Genomic DNA, 19,634 nt, shown 5'->3' on the forward strand with positions numbered 1-19,634 from the left:
TATGTTAAGTTTTTATGGTTAATCAAATTTGTAACACTTGTATAAAAAACGCATTTAGGGCGATTCGCTTCTGATTTTTATTACTGGATTCGTTTCACCGTAATTGCAATTGAGACCCATAGTTTTTTAAACGTCAAGTTTAACCTTTAAATTTGCTTAATCTCTGATATGCGTCAATTAAATAAGTCAATATATACGTAATATATTTTACACCTATCGCTAGCTAGCTACTTGCTGCTATTATTATATGGAATACTTTATTATAAACAAATGCTTATACCTCAATAACTCAAGATGCCCTTACGAGGGTAATTTATTAGTTTTGGAGTATTTGGAACCACAAATTTGCGCTTCGTTAAGAATGAATTGAATAGAAGAGCATTGAAAAGAGAATTAACTAATCATGTAATTTTTTCACACAAGTTACCCAAACTAATGAAATATGAACTTTGTAATGGGTATTAGAAAATCGTCAGGAGAGGGTATATTTAGAAACGAAAAGCTCAATTCGATTTGTATTTATCTAGTCAATTAGTGGGATAGCTGACCGTTTGTTTTTTGTAAATAACATGATATGCAAATGTCAAAGCCAAATTAAAATGTATATCAGAATATTTTTAAAGTTAAATGTCTATATAAACATTTCGCCGACATTGTAAAAACACAAACAGCAGTCAAGTCCAAACAGGTAATAATCAATTACGCCATGCTCTAAAACTTTCTTTGAAGTAATCTGATATATTTGTGGTGCACCCTTTGACCACTTAATTAGTACTTAATCTTGGTGTGAATAACTTTGTATAGTATTTGGTTTTTTTTTTGAATATCTAATGCACATTTCGCAGCACGTTTTTGTTCTAATTAAACTGGTTTCTATAATACAATAATGTCTCTTTTTTGTTGTTTATCTCTTGTACCAATTAGTGTTCGAAAGAAACAAATTTCTTAATTAATTAGTTGGCGCTTTAAAAGATTCAAAACGACTTGAATTTAAGTATTATGTATAATTAAGTTGCCAGATCAGCCTTCGGAAATTTTGATATAAAGATTATTAATGAAATCAGAATCTATATACATATTTTTTTCTTTCTTTGGATTGATTTTGTGCATGTTTTATTTTTATTTATATTCGAAATCAATAAAATTGCTCAATCATTCCATAATGATGAAATAAAAGGCATCTCAACGACGGGGAAGTCCATTTTTTATTAATTATTTTTACACATTTACTAGCTTAAAGGTTAGTCATCGGCTCAGTTGAAGATTCTTCCCGTAATTAGCTTGGGTTGTGCCTTATGGAATAACCCAAAAACTTGTATAACTTGCAGAGGACAGCCAAAAAAACAAAAACGAAACGCAACGAAACGAAAAATATTAGGCTCGGCTTGCCTATTGATGATGCCCATAGACATTCTCATCCGAATAGGCTATATAGAGGAAGTAGTCCTTATCCTGATGTTCCTGATATAGCGAACCCATTGTGGCCGATGTTGCCGGTATAATGCTATTCACGAAAAAGAATAGAGCATCATCCGGACGGAGATTTATACGCTTTCGAATAAGGAAATAGAATTGACCCACTGTCAGATCGGTGGGCACTAGATATTTCTTCTTATCGAGCACAGCATGACGCGTCTTGGGCGACTTCTCCACAATGACTGGAACGCGATCCGGGTATTTACGGCGTATCTTATCTCCTTCGTTTCGACGCTTCTCGAATGTGTGATCCTTTTTATATTGAAATTGCATATTCATCTTGGCAAGATTCTTGAGTTTTACAAAAACAAACGCAAATTGCTTGAAAAAAGCCAGCTAAAATTTTTGTTTTTAGTTTATTCGTTTAGGATTTTGCTTATGTTAGACCGAATCTCCGAAAATGTGAAAACTATTTGTGTCTGTCTTTCTGTATCGTAAACGAAAAGGCAAAGCTTTCTTTGACGAGAAGTGAAATTGGTTTCGTCAGTTAACTAGATCAAACCAGATTTTGTCTGGTTTATAAAGATGAAATGTGCCAACAAACTAGATTTACTTTAGTCTAAATGTAAATTTCATTAAAATTCTGTGTAGTTGTTTCACTTGTATCATGAAAAATTAAGCAAAATGAGGATAATTTCTGTATTTTTCTTCCTAAAGCCGAAATTGTACCTACAAAACTTGCCAAATTTTGATATCCATTAACGATTGATCCTCCACAATGACCCATTTTCCCCTACCACAATTACATATGAGCTAGATCTGTCACTGGTCTCTATTATCCTCTATTATTCTCCTCTTTAAGGGTCTTTGAAGGCATCGTAAGACCTTTAAGGAGTCTATATGGTGACATAGAAGTCAGAAAATCAAAGGACATATGTACATTTAAGTTAATTATGATTGAGCTTCTGTGGTCATGTTTCCTTGATTGTTTGATTGATTTTGGAATCTCTAAGCATTAATTGGAAGAACAAAAGATGTACCACATATACCACAATAGTCATTGACTTATCTTGCTACTGGCAGGATATATGGGCAACAAGTGAGCCCTTTAAACAAAAAGCTTTACCCTACATTGAATGGCAAAAGTTAAGTATACGACAAGATGCCACCCCACCACAAACCACACACTACATATACAAGCACCCACACACACATACACACACACACAAAGCTAAAATGCGCCGTTACAGTCCGTTAGCTGAGTGTATAATGCCACTCAGCATTCGAGCTCACTTCGTTAACATCTCTGTGCGTGGCCGGTCGTTTGGATTCGGTAGCTCGGTTTCCGGTTGTGATTGGGCGCAACTTTTCGCTTTTTTTAGCTGAATGAAAATAAAAAGCCGCATTGTTCAGTCACGGTCAATACCATCGCACACGGTTTATCAGAATACCTGACAGAAAATTCTGCTAATTTTCATGGCGAGACCATGATGCGAATAAGTTGATCGAATTGCCGGATGAAATTCGTTCGAAGAATGTTTTGGTGATTATAAAGAAAAAAATGAATAAATGATTAAGTAAACACACACAAAAAATAGTCGAGATATTTATGCCCTCTGTGTAGGGCAATAAACAGCTGGCTCTTTGAAGAAAATGTGTTTGAATATAAATAATTATATTGGAAAATTTTTATACCTCGTGACCATTGATAAAAATATGTGCTATTACCCACATGGAATATAAAATCATCTGATCTGCTGATCTAAAATTAAAAAAATAATAATAATAATTAATTGTGAGCAAATCATACACACACACAGACAGAGAAAAAGGTGAGCGGTTTCGTAAATGCAATCAAATAAATTCATCATGAAAAAGGTTTGTTTATTTCAATGCATATAATGTAAGGCCGTCTGTCTAGATTTTAAATTTGATTTGTAATCACAAGAGAATCAAAAAGTTTACCTTATCTCTATATACAAAAAATGTATATATACATATTCGTAATAAAGCCAATGGCCAAGTGAAATGAGTGTTTCTAGGTTTATCAAGCAATTAATCGGTTTTTCTTTGCGGGCCGATAATCACTTTAATTAAATGATATAATACAAAACTCAGAGCTCCGAGCAAATAAGTTGAAGTGCTTAAACACTTGAGACATAATAAATATAAATATGTATAACATGTTGTTCTGACTGAAGAGTTAAACCTCTTTGGGTGAAAACTTATTTGGCTAAAATTGTTTTTCTTAGAACTTAATGTAAATTGGGTGAAAAGCAAAGCCCTTTTACAACGTGTTTTTGTCAAGGTAATGGAAATACTCTGTAGTCATTGTGACAAAGAAAACAAATTGAAAAAGTTTTGTCATCTCTTAATGTTTTCGACTTGTTTCTCTAATTAAATTTACACCTTTAAGTGGGGGGATTAAATGCTTTAAACTTCTTGGCAAGGGTAAAATTAAAACACATTTTCATTTAAAGTGAAGAAGCAATCAAATTGAATTTCATGTGTTTGGACCAACTTTAGTCAGATTTAGATAAATCGAACTGAATACGAAAATTAAAAGGAAAAATTCAATTATTTTATAGATTTTCGTAGTTTTTAAGCTAATATTTAGTCTGTAGGTCCTTTTAGTGCCATGGGCGGCTTTTTTAACTGAAGCCGGTTGTGTTCAATATACTTTGGGTCTTTCTTTTGAGAGAAAGTTGTTTAAAGAAACAGCGTCTAAAAGAAACCTGGTCAAAGTAGTTAATTTCTCCCTATCTAATAATGTACATGGCCAAAGAGAGAGGGAGACAGAGTGTTGAGTTGAGAGCGAGAGGTAGAAATGGGGAAATTGCCCCTTCGTAAAGCTTTCAAAGGAACCCCGACATAGGATTTATGTATTTTTAGGAAATATACATAGATAACAGAAAGACTCATTGGAAATTTCTCCTCAGTTTGAAATACAACAAATTGACTTGAATAATTAAGGAACCAAATAGTGAAACCTTCAAATAATCTATAAACAAAAGCTATATACATACATATGTACATACCTTAGGAAAAACAAAGATGAATAATTGAAGGTCAATTAATTTAAATTCTACTCTATATAGAGTCAATAATATTTAGCGTAAGTCTTTTTTAGATTCTGTTAGCCTTTGCAGGACTAAAGCCAACATTTCGAGGACAAATTGAATAACTTGGCTTAAATCTTCCTAAACCTTCCCCCATGACTAAGATTTTTATTGTTCATAGAGAAGGTAACTAAGCAGTCAATTTCAGTAAAAATTTCTCGTTTTTTTCAGCGGTGCCCACAAATTAAGTTAATATTTTTTGTTGGTAGCGCTCCACTAACTTGTTTTTGTTTTTGTTAATACCGCAATTAACATTAATTTGTTAAAAATAACACACACAAAAAGATGAACAAAAAATTGGACGACATAGTTGTATTAGGGTGTGGTTAAAAGGGAACAAGTTTTTGCAGTTTGAGATATGGAATCCATAGTTCCTTCCTTTAGGCCCCACTTTGAGTCCCAACAACAATGTTGCCTCATTAATAATTCATTTAAAATTATGCAAATTTTTTCGGTCTTGTTTGTTAATCTCATGATACACAAAAAGGACATTCGTTGGAAGGTATTACATTCCACTTTGACAACTTGGTAATTGGAGAGCAAACAGATGTCTCTCTCTCTCTTTGTATTCATTTTCAAAGAGATATCACGAAATTGCCCTAATCACACCAAACTACTAACAAATACATGTATTTATTTAATTCAGCAAAATGAAAATAAATAAAAAATAAATAAATGTAGATACGTAAATCGAAATTGAGCAAATAATTTGCACGCAAACAAATCTAATAAATAATTTACTTAACTAATTTTGTGCCTATTGTCATGATGGATTTATTTGTTAGTCAAAAAAATGGAATGATAATACATGAAATAGTATTTTTGTCATTTTATCATATTGGCTAAGCTGAATCAATTGCGTCATTTGGCTTAATCTATATGGCCACGGTCTGAACAGTTGAGAGGAAATGGCCAACAGCTGCAAGGCTTGATTATGTCATTGATGGGAATAACTCGTCTCTCTGATAGACAAATCAATTAGGCGTAAAATTCCACTTAGCTTGGCTTATCATCTACTCTCAGGCAATTGAACTGACAATGTCCGCGATGTTTCCTCTGGTCTGGTCTGATTATTGCCATTATTAGACACAATTGACAAGTAACTAAATGAAGGGGCGATTTGTTAAATGTACTTTGAGGCTGTCAGCGGGTTTAACTAACAAGAAGAGCTCTCTTTTGCTCAGGTCGACTATATTAGAGGGTGCTCCAGCTAAATCGACAGGGTTATTTGTATATATGTATGTACATATGTTTGTATTCTCCTCATGACCCTCATGACAATTAGCCTATTGATTTTTGAGGTCGACAAAAAGGTGCTAATTGAAATCTGTATTAATCTTGATTATTTTTGTTGTTGTTGTTTTGTTTGCTCCACTTGTAAATTTTTGAACGTTTCATTCAGTTTTGAACATTCTTGAACTTTGGTTATACAGTGATACATTCCATTTATGCAAACCAAATTAGGTAAACTTTTATTATCACAAAGCAGACAATAAAATTAACTGTACACACACACCCACACACACACACGTATAGTATCTATAACATGTAAATATTTGTTAATTAAAAGGCTGAGAAACTTCGTGCACACTTGTCGGCGACCCTTTCAATAATTCTCTACTTTTGTCTGCTTTTGTATTAGAGGCAACAACTACAACAACAATAGTCACATGAAAATCCCAGAGATGTAGCCCAAAAAGGGGGAAAATTGATTTCATTTGTACTCAAGAAACATTTTGATATGATTGTTTAAAGTTTTAGGTCCTTCAGTTTGTCCTTAACTACATTTGTTGGACAAGTTGTTACATAGAAAAATCTACAAATCAAATTTTACCCTTGTAGTTTGATAACAGATAAGGTAACATTTTATCCCGACAAACGAAAGATAATGAGCTTATTTACAAATGGGGGGATAGAAAAGGATTCCCGAGTCCCCGAGTATCGTAGCTCCCTAGTCCTTTTACCGTTTCTAAATTGAAGAAAAATAAGGTAACATTTTATACCGACAAACGAAAGATAATGAGCTTATTTACAAATGGGGGATAGAAAAGGATTCCCGAGTCCCCGAGTATCGTAGCTCCCTAGTCCTTTTACCGTTTCTAAATTGAAGAAAAACCGTATAATACTTGGTCTTACGTTTAATAATTTAATAGCGAATCAAGACGACCAAACAGTTTTGAAATATAAGCAAACGCAGACATCAAATGCAAATGATTCGAATAATTTTTAAAAATTAACTACTTAAGTTTTCAAAATCTTTAAATGAAACAATAGAATGTTAATTATTTTATATATTGTAAGCAAAGGACACAAAATGGCGTCTTTCTCCTGATGAAGGGAAATGTGGGGATAATGCACAAGGATTGTAGTATCTTTTTCTAATATTTTTGAAACTTATAAACTTTAACTACTGACCAGATAAGCGAGGTTTTACTATACTTAAGAACTAATTTAATTGATTGTTTTTTTTTTTTGTCTTAAAGATCTTACTTACCATACAATATTCGGTTTATTAAGCATAAATTTTGTCCACCCTAAATAAATTCAACACTTGGATAAATAAGACTGGGTTATATGTATTTATCGACAATATGACATTTAACAATAAAATGTTGAGAGAGAAAAATACTTTTATAATATGAGTATAAACATATATGTAGAGTCAGCTATATAGATAAACAGATATGTGTACATACATATATACATATGAACAAAACTACCTCAAAATTTGCCAAAAAGAAAGCCTAACGGAAATCATTTACTGAACTCTTCATAGAATGAAATTGATTTAAAGTTACTAAGAAATATATAACTCCATAAAATTATAATAATCTCTTTTAATTTTAAAATGTCTTACGAAATACATAAACAAAGCCAGCTAAAATATTCAAAAGATATCTATAATTATTTGAATTTCAAGCGAAAAACTTTCGAAAAACTTGTGGAATTTGCATTACTTTCAAAACACACCTCGTATAATGTGATGGGCCTATCATGTTTTTTGTTTCGCTATAAGGTTTATTGCGGCACTAATTATACATAGACATGGCAAAAAAAAAAAAAATGGCAATATATCAATTAGCTTCATCAAACTAAAAATATGAACAAACAAAGTTGTAAAAATAAATCGCAACTCGTGGGAGTTTTAAGATCAACAAACGAAAAGAAAAAAAAAAACACAAATAATGCAACAACAAAAAAAGGGAGACAAAAGTAGCTAAAAATAATCAGATAAGAGTTGAGTTTACCTAAATATTTATTTGTGTAATTGTACATGTTAATTAAAAAATTCAATTCCTGGCACTTATTTTTGTCTACGTTTTTTTCAGATTTTCTGGTAGATTGTTTTAGTATAAAATGCGGCCCAATTATAATTTGTAATTAACTTTCGACCTACTTGAGTTGATATCTTAATTTTGTATAAGTACTTGTTATTTTGCTCAGTGGATTTTTGTATTGGAATGTCATAGCTTCAAAAATTATTGTGTGGGTAAATTTGAAAATCAATCAAACACGCGTCGGATATCGTGAGAATTTAATTCACAACTTTTGCCACCAACAAATAAGCAAATAATCATAATATATTAATAAATAAATAATACAGATTGTATGTATATTATCTTTCTTTTTTATTTGCCGCGTGGAATTTGTTTCTTATGTCCATAAGATTGGTCCTAAGATTGCTTCATCCAATTGATTTTGATCATTATTTTTGTCACAGAAGGAAGAAATTTTCTGGATATTTGTGGTTTAATTAACATTCCCAATTCCGTGCCCTGAGTCACATGTTTGTCAATGGTTGAGTGAAATTTGTGTTTCTAAGGAAAACTCAGTCGCATTTGGCCCTTGGCTAAGGGAAGAAGTTTGTTAATTGATGGCATTTCATCTCCTCTTTCAAGAAACCATCAAGTAGTTAGTTAAGGAAACATTGAGTTACTTGGAAGTCAAGAATATACTTAGGTACTTAGCAGTGTCAAACGATACGAAAGCAGTGAAATTACAACTGTTGTTGTTGTTGGTTTAGTGTTATTAACCCAGTTATGAGTTGACGGGCAAAAGGGATCGCTAGATTTAGAAAGTCTGTTAGATGTATGGCTTAAACCTATCTCTTGTGTGTATTTTGCAGAGCTCTTTGTGTCATTGTGGAAAAAATCCTTTGAAATGCCAGACAGAATGTGAATCTCTCTGTCCTCAATAGGGCAATTGAATAACAACAACAACCCCAAAAACTATACATAAAAGAAAAGTATTATTCACACCATAGAAACATGCAAAACATATCAATTGTATGGCAAGGATATTGCTGGTCATGCCTTTTGTTGGTTTTGTCATATGCAACCCATGAAGCTTATGGCAATGACACCAACAATAACGCCAACAATTGCTTTGAGAATCATAATGGCTTCAATATCAACGAGAATCAGCTAGCAACAACAACAACGGCAACAGCAACAACAAGTCAGCCAACAGGTCAAGGCTCCACATTGGCATTGACATTGGAGCCAACTATGACAACGACAACGTCAAAACCAACTGTTGCTGCTCCCCCCTCGATGGGTCCCATGTGGAAGTGCTGCTGTTGGAATGCAACTAATCAAGTAAGTGGATGGATAGTATAGACCATTGACTATGTCAGTTTGTGTGAGCTTTTACTATGTGCTTGTTGGTCTCATATTACCATTCAACAGAAGGAACACAAACTGAGTTAACTTTTTAAATGTGGTCTAGAATCAAATTATGGCGCATCCTATGCAAAAATGCCATTCAAATTTTTACAACCATCTACAGAATGAACTGGAATGCCGCTGTGAAGGTGAAGCTCTAACACGAGTACCCCAAACCCTGAATTTACCTGTGCAACGTCTAACAGTGGCATCAGCAGGATTGCCGCGTTTGAGGTCGACAGGACTAAAGGTTTATGCGGCCACATTGTTGGATGTGTAAGTTCATAATCCTTCATGAGTTCCAAGAATTAATTAACAACAGAAATACATAATTCTTCTTATCCCTTCTGCTCGCCATGCAGAGCTTTTATGGACTGCCTGCAATTGGAACTCATACAGGACGAAGCCTTTGCAAATTTAACAATGTTGCGTACCATGTGAGTATAAACAAGCCACCAGGACACCCACACACTCATCCATACACCCACACACCAACACACTAGAATGTTAATTAATAAATATTCTAGGGGAAAAACAAACAAATAAATGTAAAACTCAAATGTGAATACCTGATCTACTCGAGGTGAGGTGTGAGTTATTGAAACTAGGATAGGTCAGTAGGTCAGTATATTGATAACTTTGATTGGGGATAAAGTCACAAGGACTATCAGATCAGATTCGTTAAGATTTTGCGTTTGAATCTTAGAGCATTATATTATTAATTTAAGTTTTTGGAATTTTTTAATGATTTATACTTTCTTTTTATTGAATTTCAGTTACATTTCAAATGCTCCCAAGTTGACAGTCCTCTCGAAAGATGTATTTAAAGATATTTCAGACTCAATTGAAATTATGTAAGTAAAAGTGCAAAAGTACAAAGTTTGAACCAAGAATTTAGGCTAATAAGAGACCCACTAAAGGATGCAATTAGCAGTCCAAGCATTCGCTTGCTGACACATATGAAAGCATTTTGGACTGTGTCCTATGGACATACGAAAATAATCCTCAAAGCAAACATTGTTCATAGACAATTTCCAAGTTACAAAGCAAACAAAAAGTTATACATTTTTCGAAAACTTTGAAAACTTCTTCTGCCTGTTGCAGAAGAAGGGGTTGTAGGGTGTAATCTTGGCATGTTGGCGTTAGCTGCGTTTAAATTTAGAATTTGCAATAAGGTCAACAGAATGATACATTGAAGTAACTAAGCAGCAACTAACTATATATATAAAGCTTTAAAAGAGTTAAAGCTCAAAGCTCTCAAACATTGAAGTTTAAATGGACGAGATACAAAAAAGAAGATTTAGTTATTTACTATCCACACTCTTATTTTCCCACAGACGTATTATAAATAGTGGTCTAATCAGTGTGCCAGATTTGCGTTATTTACCACCAAACAATATACTACAAATGATGTAAGTCTAATAACATGAACTACAACTAAACTTTATCGATCTCTATCACTTTTGTTTGTTCATATTTGCAGAGATCTCGATAACAATCAAATAACTCGAATTGATAGTAAATCCATAAATATTAAGACTGGGCAATTGTAAGTACAATTTATTGTTTATACACATTTCAGATTTCAGGGAGTTAAGTCGGACATTTAATAGAAGAAAAGTCGGTCTTAGATATAGAAATGTTATTAATTTTAGGAAATTTCACTTATTTCCTTCCCCGAGGATACGCCAAAACTAAGCAGAAAGGCGGCATACGATCGATTTAACTTTCCAGCTAAATAAGAGCTTAATATATAATAAATCATTTTTTTGTTGCAGAATTTTGACAAACAATAATATACGTTACATTGATGATTCGGCATTTTATGGGTCTAAAATTGCCAAGCTGTAAGTTGACTAATGTCTTTTGTTTAATTCTACACACAAAATCAAGTAAGAATTATGTTACAGATATCTGAGAGATAATCGAAAATTGAACAAATTGCATCCAAATGCCTTCTATGGCATCATAGATATAACTGAATTGTAAGTGTTATAGTAAATATTTTTGGTTGTACGATCTAAAAAGATATTCTTTTGTCTTTTAGAGATCTCTCACGAACTTCACTTGTAGCCCTACCGTCAGTTGGATTGCAAACGATTGAAGCATTATATATAACAAATACAAATACTCTAAAGACCATACCATCTATATATAACTTTCAGGTTGGTATTAACTAAATATAAATTGCAATATTGTGTAACATATGATTGTCTATTTTGGTTGACAGAATCTGCAGCGAGCATATCTGACCCATTCATTCCATTGTTGTGCCTTCCAATTTCCATCGCGTCACGATCCTCAGCGTCATGCCCAACGCATGGAGGAGATCAAGAAATGGCGAGAGGATTGCAATGCAAATCGAAAAAAGGGGCAAGTAAAGACAGCTCCAGTGAGTTCTTCGAATGAACTGACCCTTGGTCGTTGGGAGGATTCAAATGTCAATGAGTAAGTGGTTTACTTCCATTGATTAGGATATTTAATTGATTGTCAAAATGTTCCAGAAAATGGGATAACATTGATTTCTATAATGCCACGGAAGATACGGAAACCGAGGTCTTGACAAATCCATTCGAACCTGTCGATTATATGTCAGACTCTTCGATGAATATTGGTGTGTTTCATGACTCGATTACCATAAATCGTGAAGATGATCAATTGGATGTGTATTGTGGCAATTTCACATTTCGTAAACCAAACATCGAATGCTATCCCATGCCCGATGACTTAAATCCCTGTGAGGATGTAATGGGCTATCAATGGTTACGTATATCTGTATGGGTTGTCGTTGCCCTGGCCGTTGTGGGTAATGTTGCAGTACTTACCGTAATATTATCGATCAAGTAAGTAACTGACGTAATGGAAATTTAAACGGAACTAGTTAATCTTTATCTTTGTAACTAGACCAGAGACGTCATCGGTGGCGCGATTTCTCATGTGCCACTTGGCATTTGCTGACCTTTGTTTGGGTTTATATCTGTTGCTGGTGGCCTCGATTGATGCCCATTCCATGGGCGAGTATTTCAACTATGCCTACGATTGGCAATACGGTTAGTTTCTCTATGCCCCTCCCTCTCCCTGTCTATCTGTTTTAAGCTTTGATTTTGTAACTATGTCTGATTGCCTTTAGGGGTTGGATGTAAAGTTGCCGGCTTTCTAACCGTATTCGCCAGTCATTTGTCGGTGTTCACATTGACCGTGATTACCATTGAACGTTGGCTGGCGATTACAAGGGCCATGCAGCTGAATAATCGCATTAAATTACGTCCTGCGGCCCTTATCATGTTGGGCGGTTGGCTCTACTCATTTCTGATGTCCTCGTTGCCATTGTTTGGCATTAGCAGTTACTCATCAACCAGGTGAGTGAATCACAGAGTAACATTCCACCTGCATTATAAATAGTTGAATGATTTGTTGAATTTTTAGTATTTGTCTGCCCATGGAAAATCGAGATGTATTCGATACTGTCTATTTGATATCTATTTTGGGGTGCAATGGTCTGGCATTTTCCATTATAGCCGTTTGTTATGCCCAGATCTATCTATCCCTGGGCGAGGAAACGAGGCATGCCCGACAAAATAATCGCGGGGAGCTGAGTGTGGCCAAAAAGATGGCCCTATTGGTGAGTCCATATTTGAAGGGAGAATTTTGGGTTTTCATCAAATAGTTTATTTACTTTAGGTCTTTACCAACTTTACCTGCTGGACGCCAATTGCGTTTTTTGGCCTCACTGCTTTGGCTGGTTTTCCTTTGATTAATGTCACCAAGTCAAAAATATTGCTAGTATTCTTCTATCCCCTCAACTCATGTGCGGATCCATATCTATATGCCATTCTAACCACACAATATCGTCAAGATCTATTCACGCTATTGACCAAGTAAGTAACTATATATTTGATTACTTAATCAATTGCTTATGTACCTGTGTTTTCTTTCGTTTGCAGATTGGGCATTTGTCGTCAAGGTAAAGATAGTTCTTGGAAATATAAAACCTCCACCTCGGGTCAACAGACGACACGTTTCACCATCCATCGTCACAGTTCACTGGGATCCAAGGTGCAGCATGTTCTACCTGGCGAAATCCAGAGCATGCTGAAAAGTAAAAGAAGATTATGTTTAAGTTTATGGAAATCATTCTAACAAAGACTCTTAAAGACTCTCGACAACAAAGTTTAAGTAATCAGTTTTCCGAGTTTGAAACTCTTCTCTGTCCTTAACTAGACTTAATGCCTTTATTTAGTTATCGATGTGAAAATCATAGAAAACTTAGCTTAGGTGCTCTTATTATTGTGGATTTGATTTGTTTGATAAACCATGATGATCCTGGCAATAACCGAATTGTGATATATTTAGTTTTTACATTACTCTGCTCTCTGTAATATTAGTTTATCCCCAAAACAAAAAAAATAATGATTTAAGCAAAGTCAGTATTCTTAATGTCTCTCATTTTTTAAGCTACTCAAAGTTACTTAACGGACAAAGTCATTAGGAAAATACATATATATGTACATAATATAGTTAGATACAGTCAGTTGCCATCCATTTCCATTTTATATTGATATTAAATGAAGAAAACAAAGTTAAACGTATATATGTATGTATAACAATGTATGTATGTATGTATATGTAAATCAATTTTTATTAAATTTTATTAAAATTTAAAGAAAGGTACATACATTTTTTATGTCAGTTTATATACATGTATTTCTATTGATGTTAATATAAATATGCGTAAATATATGAATGTTTTCTAAATTTCATTTTAATTTGCAAAATCTATTTAATTTTTGTCTATATGTAGACAATTACTTAAAAAAAGAATTAATCTGAGCTACATATGTACATATGTATGTATGTATGTATGTATATTTATATTTTAGTGATCATAGAAGTTTCCAATATTTCGTAGGTGAGCCAAATGCGCGGGAAAGCTTACTCTTTCTCTGCCTACTTTTTACGCTCCAACTGCAACTCGCTCCCTCCCACACATATAAACGTTCTCATATTCGTGAGAGAGTGCAACTAAATGAGAAAGAGGGATAGAGCGATTACGAATATGTGTGTGAGTGAGAGCAGCTAATTAAGTGAGGGAGCCCTACTACATGAGAGTGTGACCGTGACTAGTGAGAGAGATAGCGGCACTGAGTGTGAGTGTGGGAGTGATTCTTGCACTTTCTCTTTTTCATCGCTGACAGGTGTGAGCGAGAGAGAGTAAGACACTATAAAAGAAGCTGGGCCTGAGAGGGCGCTCATCAGTTGTCGGGGGCGCGTTGCCCCGTTCGGTTGTCTGCATATCCGCTTCGAGTGGCGCAATATTTATATCCAAAGTGATCGTACACATATTTGGTGAGTAAATAACTTTAATAAGATCAACAATTCTTTCTCTTTTAGGTTTTTTGCCTGCGACTGCTGCTTTGGATTGCCGCCTTTTTCAACTCGATTTACATTGAGTCAGCTTTAAATATGTGATTGCAAATTCCAATTAGATCAAATTTTATTTTGCTATCAATGCTTTGTGTGTGTGTGTGTGTTGTTGTATACATATTCAAAAGTGTAATAATTCACCCAAGTACAAAAATTTATGCAACAATTTTTTTTTTTTTAAAGAAAATTATTAAAATAGTGAGATAACAACAATTTTTCAAGTGATAGCCATTTTAATGAATTTCAAAAACTGCCGCCCAAGCGACATGGAACAACTGAAATGGAACAGAAAATATCCCTCTGATTGGCGATTCTAGTTTAAGGGTGGAAAATTCATAATCATCCCTGTTAGCCGCTAAAAAGGAAAAATGTCCCAACAGCTGACACTTGAATGACAGAATAATAATAGAAACGTTTCGAAATGCTGTCGGTGAACAACTTTTGCCTAGTTTTCTCAATTGTTTTATTTCAATTAGCTGAATGCTATAAGGAAGTACCGGGCTTAGATGGCAAGACATTACCGAAGGCAGCAACATTTCATTTTCCCGAATATGCCTACAAGGAGACCAGCAAAAATGTGAGTGAAATCATTTGTATTGATTTTTTTGCCCAGTTGCCTTATGTTTTTTATACAAAACGGATATGTTTCAGGAAATCACCTATCATGAACTGGAGGTAGCCTGTGAGCAGCATGCAAAGTGCGTAAACATGAATCCAGTTGGAGTCTCCAAAATCAACTGCATTAGACGGTGTATATCACCATCGTGCTATCATGATATTTACGCCTTTAACGAGGTATCGTCACGTGATCTAAACATATATGTACATATTTACAAATGTATATGTGTAGCAAAATGGATTCAATGCCTAATTTATGTCATCTTTGTTTTATATAGCTCGAGGAAGGGGAAATCGATGTGCGTCTGAATTCATTCAAAGGATGTGTCATTCAGCGTTTGTAGCAAAAGAAACAACTCCTGCAGAATTTGTATTTAAGCGATTTTCTGCAGGAGATGCAATGGAAACTATCTGAATATATTCGTCAATGGATATCGATTGTTTGAAAATTAAAGTATTTGCAATTTACTCAAAAATTATTAACTATGACTGTTAGAATAAGCCATTTTTGAAATATAATATTACTAAATGTAATGCGAACCCAATTTTTGCCCAATGAATTTGCATAATATTCTCTTGATGTTATTTTACGCACACAGAGAGTCAAGTCTATTAAGTTATTAGGGCTATTAATAATTAAGAAAAAAATGGTTTACAATTTAGAATTTATGAATTCCATATGGTAAAATTTTGATCCCATTAATCAGGCGGCCAAAAATCTTGGCTCGGAAAGGAAAATTGCAGGCAGTAAATAAAATAATGATTTAACAATAAATCAATCACAGAATTTTCCAATAAAAATGTATTTAATCTACATGTGTACATATGCACAACAAAAATTTCAAAGTTTTATCCGATCAATGACTTTTTTCACTAAAAATATGTTCATTATCTTTTATTTACGAGCTATAGATATCACTTAAAATGCCTTTTTTTTTTGGCAATCAGTTTAAAGAAAAGAAAACTAGTTTTGTCAATTCGAATCCTTATCAAACATTTCAAGATCGCACCATTAATGAGTAAACAAAGATTCTAAATACTATTACGTCTATTATTTAATGTATGGCTTGATCAGTTTAGTTGTATTTACTTCTATATACTTTCTTTTTGTTTGCCTAATGAATATCGAGATATTTGCATATTCTATAGCATACATAGCGGCGCTTTGGTAAATTTTCATGTGCGTTGCAACACTAAAAACAATTTAATTAGTGAGCAAAATTGTCAATTTTCAATTACATTTCGATCAAATGATAATCAATTTTAGATTCCAGGTATTAGCTAGTTATCCTTATGTGACTTTGATTGAATTGCATAAACATTATTGCAAGGAGTCGAATGTGTTTGCTCGATTCTATGTTTGTACTTAAATATACTACTGTGTGCTCAATTGTTGTTGTAATGCCAGTAGATGACAATGGTAATTACAGTACGGATATACAAGATACGTATATGCATGTATGTATGTCTGTATATGTATTATATGTCTATTGTATAAGTAAACTTTACGACATTTCTATGACAACAATTAAAATAGGTCTTTGCCTTCTTCTCCTTTGGGTACCCATTTCCTAGAAGATCAATCAAGCCGAGTCAAGCATTTTGTGTAAATATGTACAAAGTACGTTTATTTGTATTTGTGGCGTTTAAGTTTAGTTTCGGTAATTAAAAGCCGAACACACATAAAATGAAAATTTATTAGTATTGTTTAAGCGATATACGAAAACTTGTGTGTTTGTTCACTAGTTTCACACACACACGCACAGAGACATACGCAGATACACATAGATGGGGGTGTGCGTAACTGCATATACATATGTGTGTGTATTTATGTCTGCCTTAACTTGACGTTTCTCTGGGTGGGTGTTGACTAGTCCCTATTGGGCTTTTTAATGTACTTAATTTGAGTGACGGCGCCAAAACTGGGTACGATCGATTTTTTAACGCGCAACATGCTGAAAATAACCATTTCCATTGTGATACCCCCTTAGCTACCGCCTCCAAACGCCTTTTTTTCCGAATGAATGGCAATGTCCAAACGATTATAGACGTTATCAATTACAGTAAATCTATTTAACTTTATGGGCACATAGCCAATATGCGTTGCTCTGTCTCTGTCTCTGTGAATGGCAGTACATATATTGTATATGTATCTCCACACCCACACATATGCATTCAATTTTCAATAGATGGTGTAGATTTTGTTCAATTTTCGTTGGTTAGGTAAATATGTATTCATAGCAGATTTCTGTTGCATTTACGGCTTAAAATATTCCAAAAAAAATGCAATACATAAAATCGTAATGGAAATAAGCCTCGTTCCATTAATTTGGTTTACCTTTTTTTATGGTAGTTTAATATTGTAAATTTATATATTTTATTTATTGTATATGCAGGGAAATGCAGACAATTGGCAGACATTATTTATTACAAACAAAACGGATGCAAAAGATCATTAAATGCAATGGAAATTGTTCAGAAATAGATTGTTATTAAATAGATATGTTTATTGGCTTTGCAAATCTCCCTGTCACACATGTGAGAGCTTCGGGAAACTTGTAAAACTTGTCTTGAGTCCTTTTTGTGATCCGGTCATAAATGAGCTTCTTAAATGATCATAGATGACTTCCTTGTCGGGAGTTAATGGAATCCTAGCCACTACTACTTTATAATTCCTTCTTTTAATCAGTATTAACTTTTTTCGAATGATATTGTAAAGCATAAATAACTAATTGACCCAATTCTGGCTCATTTTAGAATTTCATTTTGATTAATTTGCATTTTCTCTTTCAATTAATTAAAGTTAATTTAGTTGAGTAAGAAAATCAATAATTTTGTTGTCTTAAAATAGACACAACAAGAAGAAATTCTTTGAATTTCCCAATAAAATTATTGGGAGTTCCTATACTTGGCAGAAAGTAAAACAACAACTTAACTTCAAAGGATATTTTTGGTCCGCTTTATTAGGCAAATAATGCGAAAAGCAACCCAAATACTTATGTTTACTAGTGTATTTTGGATTATGCTATATACATACATAGGCATATAAAGTGAATCACAACGCATAATGTTTTCTATGAAGAGAAATTTATTAAGAACTTTTTTAACTTTGCATATTTAATACACATATATTTATATATGTATTTGATATACTAACACTCTTGTGAATTGGAAGACTGTTTGCTGCCTCCCCCCCATTGAGTATTAATCATCTCTCATAATCTCAAATGTTTAAAAGATATGTGTAATTAATAAATTATTAATACATCTCCCAATGGGCCACAGACTACACACACACACACAAACACACACTCAAAAAGAAAAACAAAAAGAATTAACGAAAGCAAATTTCGCTGAATAAAAAAAATCTACATAAATACATATGTATGTAAGCATATGGAAATCATTTCGAATTCAAATAATTTACAAACACAACAATCAGAGGGAACAACCATTAGAGGATACTAAAAGCCAAAGTGTTCTTCAGGTAATTCTTTGTTTACTCTAAAAGATAATGAAATATATGTATATAGATAGGATGGGTGACTTCTATTTCGTAAACTCAACATTAGATCCGAATACCAAGCATAGAATATTGAAAAAATTGATATCTAAAACTTTCTAATTTCAAAATTTGGTCTCTAAAAAGAAAGTCTTGAGGCTTCTGTGTGATGTGGATAAAAGATATAGAGAAATATAGATAGATATAGTCATTAAATCCATATACTAAGTCTACGATTTTTTCAAAATTTATATTCAAATTCAATTCAGTTTAATGCAAAAAGTTTTACAAACTTTTTAATTACAAAATTTGATCTCTAAAAAAGAAGTCTTTAGACATTAAAAGTAGTGTATAAAAGATAAAGAAATATATTTGAATACAGTAAAAAACTTCAATTTTCTAAAGACTTTATTATATTCGAATACTAAGCATAGAAATTTAAAAAAATTTATATTCAAATTTGATTCTAGGGAACTGAAGTGCCTGAAATGTTAATAGGATATATTGTTTGTACAGGTAAATGATTGGAATTGATTGATTCTAGAAAGCTAGAATCCAATTAGCAATAATGAAATTTATGTTTAAGAACCTTCAAGTTTATTTCCCTCTGTTAATAAGAAACAAGGTGAATGGCTTGGCTGATCATTAATATCAGTATGATACTTTCTGGTTAAGGGTAGAGCCAGATTAATGCTATGTACATAAAGAGTCACACGAATACCCCCTACGCACACACCCACCCAAAACCAACACACACATACACACAGCCAACGAAAGCCAAGCGAAAAGTTAAGCAAGCCAACACAGACAACACACAGAGGAAAGTAAAAAGCGTTTGGCAAATTAGCCAAATGTGTTATTTGGCCCACAAACATTTCAGTCGCTCACGGA

General features: G+C 33.4%; 3 protein-coding genes across 6 annotated transcripts; 2 read left to right on the forward strand and 1 right to left on the reverse strand.

The window, feature by feature from the left end:
- Nucleotides 1-984: 984 nt before the first annotated feature.
- On the reverse strand, nucleotides 985-1,923 carry Atg8b (Autophagy-related 8b). The gene has a single exon (XM_068300145.1). The coding sequence runs from the start codon at nucleotides 1,753-1,755 to the stop codon at nucleotides 1,390-1,392; it is 366 nt and encodes a 121-aa protein (XP_068156246.1). The 5' UTR covers nucleotides 1,756-1,923; the 3' UTR covers nucleotides 985-1,389.
- Nucleotides 1,924-2,724: 801 nt separating this feature from the next.
- Lgr1 (Leucine-rich repeat-containing G protein-coupled receptor 1) lies at nucleotides 2,725-14,123 on the forward strand. 3 transcript variants are annotated; one of them, XM_068300067.1, is made up of 18 exons: nucleotides 2,725-3,248; nucleotides 8,662-9,133; nucleotides 9,324-9,475; nucleotides 9,562-9,636; nucleotides 9,976-10,053; nucleotides 10,537-10,611; nucleotides 10,683-10,748; nucleotides 10,978-11,046; nucleotides 11,110-11,184; nucleotides 11,247-11,364; nucleotides 11,430-11,647; nucleotides 11,704-12,042; nucleotides 12,104-12,249; nucleotides 12,330-12,558; nucleotides 12,626-12,821; nucleotides 12,881-13,077; nucleotides 13,144-13,375; nucleotides 14,109-14,123. In XM_068300067.1, exons 2-17 carry the CDS (start codon nucleotides 8,804-8,806, stop codon nucleotides 13,337-13,339), a joined length of 2,559 nt encoding a protein of 852 aa, XP_068156168.1. In that variant the 5' UTR covers nucleotides 2,725-3,248; nucleotides 8,662-8,803; the 3' UTR covers nucleotides 13,340-13,375; nucleotides 14,109-14,123. The 3 variants fall into 3 exon arrangements, with proteins under 3 accessions (XP_068156168.1, XP_068156169.1, XP_068156167.1); XM_068300068.1 differs by lacking the exon at nucleotides 14,109-14,123 and having other exon boundaries at nucleotides 2,725-3,294; nucleotides 13,144-13,731; XM_068300066.1 differs by lacking the exon at nucleotides 14,109-14,123 and having other exon boundaries at nucleotides 13,144-13,731.
- A 353-nt stretch (nucleotides 14,124-14,476) lies between these two features.
- Nucleotides 14,477-15,786, forward strand: LOC137585212 (uncharacterized). Of its 2 annotated transcripts, XM_068300897.1 has the most exons (4): nucleotides 14,477-14,545; nucleotides 14,807-15,200; nucleotides 15,275-15,418; nucleotides 15,520-15,786. In XM_068300897.1, the coding sequence occupies exons 2-4, from the start codon at nucleotides 15,045-15,047 to the stop codon at nucleotides 15,583-15,585; spliced, it is 366 nt and encodes a 121-aa protein (XP_068156998.1). In that variant the 5' UTR covers nucleotides 14,477-14,545; nucleotides 14,807-15,044; the 3' UTR covers nucleotides 15,586-15,786. The 2 variants fall into 2 exon arrangements, with proteins under 2 accessions (XP_068156998.1, XP_068156999.1); XM_068300898.1 differs by lacking the exon at nucleotides 14,477-14,545 and having other exon boundaries at nucleotides 14,721-15,200.
- The last annotated feature ends 3,848 nt before the right edge of the window (nucleotides 15,787-19,634 follow it).

This window comes from Drosophila tropicalis, unplaced genomic scaffold, assembly GCF_018151085.1.
Source record: "Drosophila tropicalis isolate 14030-0801.00 unplaced genomic scaffold, ASM1815108v1 contig_878, whole genome shotgun sequence".
Taxonomy (NCBI): domain Eukaryota; kingdom Metazoa; phylum Arthropoda; class Insecta; order Diptera; family Drosophilidae; genus Drosophila; species Drosophila tropicalis.

Coding starts and splice junctions, on each gene's coding strand:
- Atg8b (XM_068300145.1), bottom strand. CDS start 1,755: ATGAATATGCAATTTCAATATAAAAAGGATCACACATTCGAGAAGCGT.
- Lgr1 (XM_068300067.1), top strand. CDS start 8,804: ATGCAAAACATATCAATTGTATGGCAAGGATATTGCTGGTCATGCCTT. Junction 9,637..9,975: donor TTAACAATGTTGCGTACCAT/GTGAGTATAAAC, acceptor ATTGAATTTCAG/TTACATTTCAAATGCTCCCA. Junction 11,648..11,703: donor GAGGATTCAAATGTCAATGA/GTAAGTGGTTTA, acceptor AAAATGTTCCAG/AAAATGGGATAACATTGATT.
- LOC137585212 (XM_068300897.1), top strand. CDS start 15,045: ATGCTGTCGGTGAACAACTTTTGCCTAGTTTTCTCAATTGTTTTATTT. Junction 15,201..15,274: donor ACAAGGAGACCAGCAAAAAT/GTGAGTGAAATC, acceptor GATATGTTTCAG/GAAATCACCTATCATGAACT. Junction 15,419..15,519: donor ATATTTACGCCTTTAACGAG/GTATCGTCACGT, acceptor TGTTTTATATAG/CTCGAGGAAGGGGAAATCGA.